The sequence below is a fragment of the Herpailurus yagouaroundi genome, unplaced genomic scaffold (assembly GCF_014898765.1).
Source record: "Herpailurus yagouaroundi ecotype Mexico unplaced genomic scaffold, PumYag 569, whole genome shotgun sequence".
Classification (NCBI taxonomy): domain Eukaryota; kingdom Metazoa; phylum Chordata; class Mammalia; order Carnivora; family Felidae; genus Herpailurus; species Herpailurus yagouaroundi.
The window spans coordinates 6,129,562-6,141,743 of record NW_024412786.1 but is presented as its reverse complement, the minus strand read 5'-3'; the positions used below and the strand labels follow the sequence as shown (position 1 = coordinate 6,141,743).

The following is a 12,182-nucleotide window of genomic DNA, read 5'->3' as shown; positions in this document are numbered from 1 at the left end:
GAAGAGGATGTTCCTATTTCTGAGAAAAATTGTATCCTTTTTAAAAAGCATTTATTTATTTTTTTCAGTAAGCTCCACACCCAACAGGAGGCTCAAACTCACAACCCTGAGGTCAAGAGTCCCACGCTCCACCGACTGAGCCAGCCGGGCACCCCTGTCCTTCTCTTATCCAAGGCTGCTATCTTGAGCTTTGAGTCGCTGACTTAACTCTGAGAAGCAGCGAGTCTTAGATCGAGCCAACTGGAAACAGCACACAGCTGACAAAACCGGAGGTAACAGAAATGGGGAAGCTGCCTGGCATCTGAAAAGCGTTCCGATCTCAAAGCAGCACGGAAAACAGATCTGAGCTGTTTCATGGACTTGGGCGCGCCGACGTGAACAGTGACAGGTAAGGTACGCGAACAGGCCACCGTGAACATCGCCATCCCGCCATCGGACCCAGCGGGAAGGGCGGGCCCCACCTTGGAGAGGGCGGCCACCCTCTGGGCCAGCTCGGCTTCCACCTCGGGCAGCGTCTCGGCCTTCCTCAGGGTCTGCTGCAGCTTCTGCTCCGCCAACTCCAGGCGCTCCTGCAACTGGCGGTTTTTATCCTCCGTCTAGGAAATGAAAGCAAAGCATCAAAATGTAGCAAGTCTTCCATCCGTTTCTACTTGTAATAAAGCGACACAAAATCTAAACGCAGAGATCTACTAAATCGGTTCTCAAAGAAGCCAACTGTTTCAGGAGCCGCTTCAGAGTAAACCTTTCCTTTCTGCAAGGCGGCTCCCACTCCCTGGGGCCTGATTTCACTGCGCAAAACACCTCTCGCCAAGGTATTTGCTTTTCTTCAGTGTCTTTCTTCAAAAAAGTCTTTCAAAAGACAAAGTTCCCACACGTTAAAGAAAACCCATCTTCTGTAGAAGCTTGCTCGTTCTTCCCAAGTTAAGGAAAGAAGGGTTCAGTCCTAAGCCTTCTTAAAAATAACCAGACTTGTTGTCTGAGGGCTCGCTCCTTAGGGCAGACTGCCGTGGGCACGTCGGCCAGCACAGAGCCTCTGAGAATATGCCTCATGCCAGTCAGAGTTATTTTTGCAAGTGTGTGATTATTCTAGAAAAACCCTCTCACTCTTGAAAAAAAAAATCAATGGGGAAAATTTAGACAAGGGATTTTTTTTAAGTAATTTTAAAAATCATGTAGAAGTCGAGGTTCCTGTGAGGTTAACACTTGTTTATACGCAGCCTCCTAACTTTGTCTGTGTGCATACAGCTCTGTGTGTACAGAAAGACCACATATCCCGCTTTAAAACCCTGAGAAAATAAATCACATGCTGTACGGAGTATTTTGTGATCTGCCTTTTACAGTCATTATTTGGAACACCTTACGTGTTTTTCTTTTTTTTAATGTTTATTTACTGAGAGACAGACCGAGCATGAGCAGGGGTGGGGCAGAGAGAGGAAGACACAGAATCTGAAGCAGGCTCCAGGCTCCGAGCTGTCAGCACAGAATCTGACGTGGGGCTCGAACTCACGAACCGCGAGATCATGACCTGAGCTGAAGTCAGATGCTCAACCGACGGACCCAGCCGGTACCGCTGGAACATCTTACGTGCTCTTAAACCGTGCTCCTCAATATGGTTTTTAGTTGCTTCCTAGTATCTGACTCTTATTATTATTTTCTGTCTAATGACACACTTCTAAACACACCAAACTCGCTATGTTTCCAAGAAGCTGGGTTTGGGTCTCCTGTTTAACGCCAGATGACCCGTGACGACCAAGAAAGAGACGTGCGGCCTCTCAAAATACAGGAGACTCACGTCCTCACACCAGACTATGTTTCTGCACCTGCCCTTCCCCCCTGATCCCAGGTACTAACAAAAGTGGTCAGCTGCCTGGCCACTCCCTGCCCCTTTGGAAACAGCGCTAACAGGCAACAGATTAACATGCAGTTAAAACAAGACAGAAGGAAGAATCACGCAGTGTAGCTCCATAACACGGTTACATAAAAATCCCGAATAATTAAAACCTGTAAGGTGAAGTAACCCACGCTTTTAAACACAATGTTCCAAGATCCCAAAAACTTTGCATTGAGACCTGATTTCCAACATGAATGTCACAGGAGAAAGGTATTTAACTTCACCTGTGATTAATAAAAGTTGGATGAATTTCAGCAAAAATAGCTACCTGTCGATGCATAGAGTCTTTATTGGCAATCTCATTTTCAAGTTTATCGTTGAGGTCGTGCACAGAGGTGGCTTCACGCTGTGCCGCGAGGTAGCGCTTCTCAAGGGTGGTGATCCTCTCCTCCATGTCCTCCTTCTGGGCCACGGCCTACAGCAGGTATTTCAGAGGGAAAACAGGGAAATGACTAGCGCAGGACACGTTAACACACTCCAGACACAAAAACTGGGCTAAATCCTGATCTTCCAATCAAATAGAAAACCAGCACCCTCGGGGCACCGGGGAGGCTCAGCCGATGATTTCGGCTCAGGTCACGATCTCGCGGTTTGTGAGGTTGAGCCGCGTGTCAGGCTCTGCGCCCACAGGACGGAGCCTGCTTGGGATTCTGGCCGCTCGGTCCCCGGGGCTTATTTTTTCCGATGTGTTTCAAGAGAAACGTATAATAAAATCTCCCAGAAGTCACAACGTCTGTTGCCTCCTGACACAAGTGAGCTTTCCACAGAACAGGGGCTGGCGTCTGGAAACACACACGCTGGGAGATACAAGCATCATTTTCCCGGGGAAAAGATGGATGAAATCTCATCCAGTTACCAAAGTTAAAGCAGAAGTGTTAACAAACTGAAACAAAATGCAAACTTTTATATAATTGCAAGTAACCTTCCGAAGCCTAATCCTGTAACAATATTGTATCACACGGTATCTAACACTGAAAATGGAACCAGAACTTTCTGCCCTGCCTTTCCTGTCCCCTACCCTGAAGATTCCTCTTTCAGCCCTCTTTGTTTACTAAGGAATTTATGTCAGCAGTCTTAACATGAAAAGTGATGAGTCTTAAGAAATGAATTTCTAAATTGTCTGCATCTTAAACTCTGCTGAAGAGCCTCCTCCCCCCCCCCCCCCCCGCCAAAGAATAATTTCACTGAACAGGTTACGTAATTTTTGCAAATTTTTTTGCTTTAAATTCTTACACGACCTCACCCACACTAAGCTACTAGACAGAGTGCACCTGTACATCCAGGCTCGAGGGTCTGAGAGGGTCTTCCTGAGGTGGCCGTGCTGGGCTGGGGGCGGGGGGGCAGGGGACTGTCCACAAAGGGCAGCTCACAGGGACAGGAGGAGGGGCAGAGAGGCCATCCTGCCCTTACTGGTTTCTGTGACAACGATCAGGTTCCCATAAATGACCACACGTGCAGAAGCGGCTGCACTCCCCCACGATCTTGCCCCACGGCCGGCGGGCCGCACCCTCGCTCGCTCCGACCGCCACGACCAGCGGCACGTAACCCCCGCGAGCAGGTCAGAGCAGCAGAGCCGCCCGCGTACGCTCGGGGCCCCGTAAGCGACCCGGCAGCACCGTGGCGGTGTGGACGTGCCGAGGGTGTTACTGGAACGGACCGCGAGCACGGCCCGCACTCCGCACCCGTGGGCGCTTCGCCGCCCGCCCGCCCGCCTCTCCCGGGGAGAGCACGGGGAGGGGAGAGTCCGCCACGCAGACGGGGAGGCAGCCCGCCCCGGGCCCGGAGCACCGTTCCCTTCTGCTGCTGCTGCCACAAAACTCCCGAAGTTCAAAACCCGTGGGAGAGGAAGGACACACCGGGCAACGACCGAACGGAACACCCCACGTTCGGCTCGACGACGGCGTGGCCATCTCTACCGCCACTCACTTCACGGACATCTCGCTGCAGCTTTGTGTTCACTTCCTCAGACTTGATGAGGTCCTTGCGTGCCGTGTCCAGGTCCTCCTCCAGCTCGGCCACGTGAGCGGAGAGGGCGGCCAGGCGCTCCTTCATCTGGCTCTGCTCCTTTGACTGCTTATCTATGATTTCCTGGAGCTCGATTACCTTGGCGAGGTCTTCCTCGTGGCTTAAAGAACCGTCAGAAGCTCTCTGGTGGGGGAAAAATCCTTAAATAGCCTTGTCTGGCGAGCTAAGAAACAGGGCACTTCCGGGAAATGGGTCAAGTCCCACGATCTGTGCCGGCTGTCGCGGGCGCCACGCGCCTTAGCAGCAGCTCTCCAGACAGTCCTGCACGCGCCCCCACGTCTGCGGGCAGAGGAACCGGGGAAGAGACAGAGAGAAAGCCTGAGGACTTGCCTTTCCATTCGTGCTCGGCATATTTTCTTGTTCGTGGTTTATGTCATGCACTCCATCTGTTAGGGTTTTTTTCTGATTATTCTGTTCTTTAAGAATCATTAGCTAAAACCAAAGAATTGAATATGAGGGTGAGGACGTAAGTAAAGATAGAGAATCTCCTCTCGGAAAGACACAACTGTAAATTGTGAGCACAGTTTGGGGGAAACGGGCGGTGATGTCCTGCAGCCAGAACGAAACAAGTAACTAAATCGGAACGTATTCTCGGCTGCATGATGGCAGGTAAGAGACCGCGCAGCTGGGCGCAGAGAGTGAGCTGTGCCGGCCCTCGCTCGCCAGTCAGAAAGTAAGCGACAGGTGACGGTCCCCACCGCGAGTCTTACACGTTTTTTTAAAGACCAGGGATAAAAAGGAAACCCCCTCAAATCAACTCCCGTGGAGACGCCTGGAGCTTACCTCTTTGTGTGTGGCCCCTAATTCTTCTTCTAACAAACTACACCTTTCAAGTGCTACTCGTAACCGCTCTCTCACCTGGAAACAAAGGGACTGAGTTTGTACGTGTAGGTGTTTCATTTCTCCTTACTGTACAGTTACCCGAAGGTCCCCTTAACCTCAAATCACTTGACAGAGTGCTGGTAAGGTCTTTCGCGGATGCCAACGTTCACACACTTGCTCGTTAACAGCTTTCAATTTCACATTGGAGCAAAATCTTCCCCGAAATACATTACGCGATTCGTAACAGCAAATCGAGACGCACAACATTTCCGCCAACCGCTACTTTTTAACCACACAGACCTGTCTTCTTACAAGAATTCGAGAAGCTTAAAAGGAAAACTCCAGTCCCACAAACACGCGACGTGTGCCTCACGGCACACAGCAGGTGCGCGAATCGAGAGCCGCCGTGGCCGGAGGCACCTTTTCATCCAGAGCTTTGTGGTGCTCGAACAAGGACTTCAGGGCCTTCAGCACCTCCACCTCGCTGGACACGCCGGCCGGGGACTGCGCCTGCCGCTTCACCACCGTCATCCGGAGAGACCTCTCGTGCCTGGACACGAGGCACTCCAAGTGCTCCAGCAGCAGCTGGTGGGAGAGGCCAAGGGAAAACCGTGTTTAAACAGCACTTTCAGTTTTGGGCCCCAATGAAACCAAATGCGAAACCGAGTCTGAATCCCTTCAATTCGGTCCCCGGCTGGGGAGCCGCCCCCGCCCCCGCACGTGTTAAAATAGCCTTAATTCTCCTCCCGGATCAGACAAGGTGTGAGAACGCTGAACTCATGGCTCCCGGCCAGCTCCACGGGGACATGTGGACAAGGGGAGTGGATGGGGTCCTGCGTGGAAAGACACTGGCGGTGCGCCTACTGACCCTGGTGTTGTTCCTCTCTGCCTTCAGTTCCGCGATCTCCTCCTCTCTCTCCAGGAGCTGCTCCCTGCAGACGTTGAGCTCCTTAGTAAGCGCCGCAAACTCCTGGGGGCAGGGAGGGAGACAGGGGGTCTTTAGCCAGAGCGCACCAGGCCTCCGCGGCCCACCCTAGTCCACTCACCCTAGCCCACTCACCCACCACCCTCAAGTAGCATCACACACACCAGTCCCCTCCTCACCACCCACAGGAGTCCCGGGGATTTTCGGAGGGACCGACACTCAAGGAGACAGAGACATTTTCAGGTGCCCGGCAGGCAGGTCTAGGACTCAGGAACTCTGCCGACTCGGGAGCAACAGGCCGAGAAGGCTGCTGCCCACCCCCAGCCTCTGGCCTCGTCTGGGAAGCAGGCTTGCGGAGCGGCAGCGGGGAAAGGCTGACGGTCCCCAAAAGCTGTTGTCGTAGCCTGACAACTGGCTCAATCAAAGTCAACCATACGAAATGGACTTTTCAAAAATGCTGGTAGGCCTCTCGACGAAAGGGAGAGTTTAAGACTGATTTCCTTAGTCAAGCAGGAAACTTTCTGGATGAAGCGTCGCTGAGGAGAGTGATGCCAGGGCCCGCCTCCCCGCGTGGGGTTTCTCTCCCAGCAATACCGAGCGCCCACCCGGGACAGGGCGTAGAGGTGGGCTCAAAGGAAGTGGACGCACACTCTCCGGTCGGTCGAGCGCAGAGCCCGGTGCAGGTCTCAGTCTGTGAACCATGACATCGTGACCTGAGCCCAAACCAAGAGTCGGACGCTTAACCCCCTGAGCCACCCAGGCACCCCAGAGGTTTTGTCTCTGAAGGACAAACGATGAGATAAAGATTCACTTAACAGCCTGACATGCAAATTCAGAAAGTGGTTGATTTCGGCAATTCTAGAAAATCAATGTACAAACAGGTGACATACTTCAAGTTCCTTCATAAATTAACCCTTTCCAAATCAACGGGAACTTGACCACAGAACTGACCACATTCCTTGCAATCTGACTGGACAAGATGAACCCCCAGAAGCCTATCTGATCCTTGACGTAGAGCTGTGCAGGCCCACTTCCATGTGGGGATTTCTTTCCCAATAAATACATTGGAAACTTTTCTGGAGATGTGTGACATTTGGAAAGACTGGCAGATGAGCTGAGCAGCCTAGAGATATCAAAAATATTAAGCAAAAGGTAGGCCACGAATGCATGAAACCTAGGCAGATACTAGGCTATTGTACCGTTTACTACCCGAAAACATACACAAACCTACTCTAACAAGGCAAAGCTTATCAAAATTTGCGCACGTAAACAGACCGTACCTACATGGTGCCATTTGCAGTCAAGAGAAAGGCAAACAAATGCGGAGACGCAGGATTAAGTCCTAACCGCCTAACACGAGCTGTAGCAGACGCTGTCCTCGGGGGGGAAGTGTGCACCACCTCCTGTTGCCACTAAGGTCACCTCAAGGGTTGCACGAACCTGCTGATCAGCTCCCTTCTCCGGTAAATCACGCACCACAGGAAAAGCGATGTCTCAGGGTTCCTCGTAATTTTCACCGTGTTAAGGGCAATACCATGAACCCTGAATTACACCCTGGGACCCGTCTGAAATGTCCCCAGGGACGCTGGACGTGCTCCCGCGATGCGATGCAGAGAAGAGGCATGGCATGACAAGAAAAGGCTGAACGGCCTGACCCGTACTGAGGCCCACAGCGGCAGCGGCCAGCCGGCCAGCGTGAGGACCATGGGGACACAAAGAAAAGGAGATTCTCGAAGCTCTTGCTGCAGCCACCCCAGCACATGCAAAACCCTGGTGCTTTTTGTGAGACATCTTTTCGTCTCGTGTGGAAGATGTGGCATCTCTGTGGACGTAGGACTGCTGTGAGACAGGCACACCTGCGGACTCGACTCAAACTGCAAGACAAGTGAAGTCCTGACATCACAACTTAAGGCGGAAGGAAGGGAAGGATCGAAAACCGGAACATTTCAATGCAGGCACAGGACAGCTCGGTGATTTGAGAAAGGGGTCTGGCTTTAAAAATGGTCGAGACGATAGGAGAAGCAGCTTCCACCACGAAGAGGAAGGACACGGTTTCCCAGACGCCCCAGAGAAGATGGCGGAGAAGCAGGAACTACCGTCCTCCGCGTGTCAACCCCTCCAACACAAAACGTGAAGAACACAAGAAAATCGCTTGAGGAGACCCTGGCCGCCTGCACAGCTTTTTCCTGCAGAAGGAGGTGCCCTGTCGGGGGGGACAATGCCACACACGACATTTATTCACGAGAAAGACAAGTGAGCACCAAGATGTTGGGTAGGAAGGGGTGAAGCGGCTACCGTCTGAGCGGACACAGGCGGGGGTGTGATCAGGGCGGCTGGCCCTGGGTAGGAAGCTCACCCCGGGGCCCTGAAGGCAACAAGTGCCAGTGGCCAGTGGTCTGGCTGCACAACCAGAGCCCTTGCCCTGGACCAGTTCCATCCCGGCTCTGTCCCTCAACTCAGGAAGTACGCTGAAAGCAAGGGACTGTCCTCTCAAGTTCTTCTGACATTGGACAATGTCCTGGCCACCCAGAACCCCACGGGTCACCACCAAACGTGTCTCGGCGGCTCACTCGCTCTGGAGCGCAGCGGGTCCAAGTCAGCCTGTGGACCAGGGGCCACGAGGACCTGTGAGGCTCATGACACAGGCACTTTGCAGGAAGGACAGTCAATGCTACCGAAGAGAACCGCCACGGGGGGAACATTTTGAAAGCCGGGAAGATGCCACGGGACGTTACAAACAACTCCGTGAAACCGTCAAGCCCAACACAAACGAAGAAATCCCTGCCGGAGAGGACCGTCCAAACGACGCGCGTGATTTCACAGGACGTGCGACACAGCCAATCGGGGAAATCGTGAGTGGGACTGTGGAGACGGCAGAAAGGGCTGGAGGATGAAGGGATTCAAGATGCGGATCCCGAAGAGGGCCAAGAGCTCAGGGAAAAGCCCAGGGGAGGTCGCAGGAGACGGCGGCGCAGAGAGGAGAGCTGGTGAAGCAGCCGGAGGGCGAGGAAGGCGGCAGCGCTGGGAAGCACGCCGCCGCGAGGAGCGCCCCGGCAGAGGCTCGGCTCCTTTCACCACGCGGACCTTGCCGAGGCCTGGGTGCGGGGACCACCGCCAACGTCTGCGGAGACGTTGACAGGGAAACGGGAAGGCACGGAGGGAGACAGAAACTCACTTCCGGAAAGCTGCATCGAGGGTGCCCGCCTCCCCCCGCTCCCGCCCCCCGGGCCCCGAGACCCAAGACGGCCCCACCCAGAGGGTCCCCCCCCACCCCAAGCAGGTCCGCACACGAGGACCTCCGGGATGACCCGCCCCCGCTTCCCGGACAGCAAATCCTCACCACGGCGCCCAGCGAATCACCTCGCCTGCCAGGCGCGTGTCTGTGTGTGAAAATCGAGGGAGCGCACGGCGAGGCCAGGCGAGACGCGTGCGTGTCGCCACCACCGAGGCGTCCATCGGGAAGAACGTCGCGTGCGAGACTTGTGTGCGGTTGGACAGCCTGTCCTCGCACGCACGGGCATAAGGGGGGTGAGATCTGACCTAAAATGAGTAACGTGTTGTCTCATAGCTTGGCTTTCAAAGAACGACATTACCTTGCAGCGTGCCTCTCTCGGTCCCTGCGGAAGATGCCTCCCGGCCTACTATCTCCGGCGGTTTTGTTAAGGTAACAATGTGTCCAGCGCTGTACTGTGAATCCGGCTGTAAAAGCATCGGCTGGGCCGAGACGAAGCAACGAAGCAACCAACCTACTGATTACACCAGGCCCAGGCCGTCATGAAGCATTCACCCTGATACGTCTGGTTGTGAGTACATGAATTGTTACGCCTGCAAATAAACGTGAACCTTTCGCATTCTTCTCATTTCTGACGCCTAGTGCTAGCAACACACGTAACCGCAGCTCTTTCTGTCACGGAAGACACGGCACCGACGCGGGTTCTGACAGACGATTCATCCTGTAATCCGATAATAAGCTTAGGTATCAAGACAGCACGGCACTGTGAATCTGCTTTCCCTGTCACTTAAAATTTTTTTCCTAGCTTCCTTTAAGAATACAGTATAATGAACTACTGGGACCACATCAAAGTAAAAAGCTTCTGCACAGCAAAGGAAACAATCGGCAAAAGTAAAAGGCAACCGACAGAATGGGAGAAGATATTTGCAAACGACAGATCAGATAAAGGGTTAGTATCCAAAATCTATAAAGAACTTATCGAACTCAACACCCAAAAAATAATCCAGAGAAGAAATGGGCAAAAGACATGAATAGACACTTCTCCAAAGAAGACCTCCAGATGGCCGACCGACACATGCTCCACGTCACTCATCATCAGGAAAATACACATCAAAACCACACTGAGACACCACCTGCCACCGGTCAGAATGGCTCCCATGAGCAACTCGGGCAACAGATGTTGGCGAGGATGCGGAGAGAGAGGGTCTCTTTTGCACTGCTGGTGGGAGTGCAAGCTGGTGCAGCCATGCTGGAAAACAGTGTGGAGGGTCCTCAAAAAAACTAAAAATAGAACTACCCTAGGACCCAGCAAATGCACTACTAGGCATTTATCCAAGGGATACAGGTGTGCTGTTTCGAAGGGACACACACCCCCATGTTTACAGCAGCGCTATTGACAATAGCCATGGTATGGAAAGGGCCCAAATGGCCATCGACGGATGAATGGATAAAGAAGATGTGGGATATACATACAGTGGAGTATTACTCAGCAATCAAAAAGGATGAAATCTTGCGGTTTGCAACTACGTGGATGGAACTGGAGGGTATTATGCTAAGTGAAATTAGTCAGTCAGAGAAAGATAAATATCATATGACTTCACTCATATGAGGAATTTAAGAGAAAAAACAGACAAATATAAGGGAAGGGAAGCAAAAATCATAAAAAAACAGGGAGGGGACAAAACAAAAGAGACTCTTAAATACGGAGAACAAACGGTTACTGGAGGGGTTGTGGGAGGGAGATGGGCTAAATGGGGGAGGGGCATTAAGGAATCTACTCCTGAAATTTTCACTATATGCTAACTCATTTGGATATAAACTTTAAAAAATAAAAAATAAAAAAATAATAAGAATACAGTATATAATGCATACAACATACAATACAAGTAGCAATGGACTATTTGTGTTACTAGTAAGGTTTCTGGACAACAGGAGGGTATTAGTAGTTAAGTTTTGGGGGGAATCAAAAGTTATACATGGATTTTCGACTGTGGGCAGGACGGCACTCCAAACCCCAAGTTGTTCAAGGAACAGCTGTACTCATCCATGAGGAATAACAAAGCAAGCAGCACTGTTGTAATCAACAACAGAAAAGAGTAAAATAGAAAAAGTTTTTCTTTTTTAATTTTTTAATGTTTTTATTTATTTTTGAGAGACAGAGTGCGAGTGGGGGAGGGGCAGAGAGGGGGGAAGACACAGAATCCGAAGCCGGCTCCAGGCTCCGAGCCGTCAGCACAGAGCCCGACGCGGGCTTGAACCCACGAAGCGTGAGATCATGACCTGAGCCAAAGTCAGATGCCTAACTGACTCAGTCACCCAGGCGCCCCAGAGATATTTTTTCTTGACTGTGGTTATTTCAGGGGGAGCACACCGAAGGGGATGGGGAGGCAGGTAATTTACAGAAACTGTGAGTGTTTTCATGGGTGTATAATAAGCTAATGGTCATTTCACCTAATTTACCTTGTAAACCAGAGTATCGTCTTCTAGAGTCCACAGCTATGGGTGATCAGCTTTCACCTTCCCAGCATAAGAAGGCCCTACAGACCCGCTCCCCCAGGAAACCTGGGGAGAATTATGCCTAACAACAACGATTCAGTCTCCAAAGCCATGCAAAGCACACAACAAATGAAGAAACACCAATTTTTTTTTTAAGTCTATCATGATTCACTAAGGAAGGGGAGTCTGTAATATCTGAGCCCAAACTGACCCCCCCCCCCACCTCCCACTTCCTCCCAGCTCAGGGAGGTGGACATTCCACTGCAGAGGCTACAGCCAAGAGCATGGGAATCCCGTGCCCCCCCAGCTACCCGTCTGCTACAGAGGCCGCATCCTGGGCACGAGTGGCGGGAAGGCCGGGGCACCCTGGTTCTGCCCAACCCCGCTCAGGTAAAGGAGGCCGGAACCCTGGCTGGAAGGGGCAGGCTGAGGCGGCCGGGCCACGGCCATCTTTGCCCTTGCTCTCTGCCGAGACGGTGATGGACCCCAGGCTGCTGCCCACCCTCCACCAAGTAAGTGCTCAGCCCCTAGAGCAGGGGTGTCCCCGGACAAGCTTGCCACTGTCCCCAGCCCTGGTTCAGAGGTGTTGCCGAGGGAGACGAAGGGCAGGAAAAGAGAGGACTCCTAACCTCCTTCCAAAGGAAGGGACGTCACGGGCAAAGTTTAAAGCCAGAGGAGGCCGTACTGAAAGGCAACTGGGCAGAGACTCAGCCCAGACTGCAGGGTGGCCCTTGTGCAGGAGAGAGGAGATTAAGGCAACCAGAGGAACCCTCCCAGGGCCAGGACAGTAT

The 12,182-nt window shown here is 52.4% G+C and overlaps 1 protein-coding gene across 9 annotated transcripts in view; it reads right to left on the bottom strand.

Moving 5' to 3' along the window:
• Positions 1–12,182, bottom strand: part of PPFIA1 (PPFI scaffold protein A1) — an 88,936-nt gene that overhangs the window by 43,665 nt on the left and 33,089 nt on the right. For all 9 annotated transcript variants that reach the window (XM_040466059.1, XM_040466054.1, XM_040466051.1 and 6 more), the window contains exons 2-8: positions 5,607–5,708; positions 5,159–5,323; positions 4,700–4,774; positions 4,247–4,348; positions 3,818–4,039; positions 2,160–2,306; positions 462–596 (exon numbers count right to left, since the gene is read on the bottom strand). In XM_040466059.1, coding sequence (XP_040321993.1) covers positions 462–596; positions 2,160–2,306; positions 3,818–4,039; positions 4,247–4,348; positions 4,700–4,774; positions 5,159–5,323; positions 5,607–5,708 — 948 coding nt within the window. The remainder of the gene's footprint in view (positions 1–461; positions 597–2,159; positions 2,307–3,817; positions 4,040–4,246; positions 4,349–4,699; positions 4,775–5,158; positions 5,324–5,606; positions 5,709–12,182) is intronic.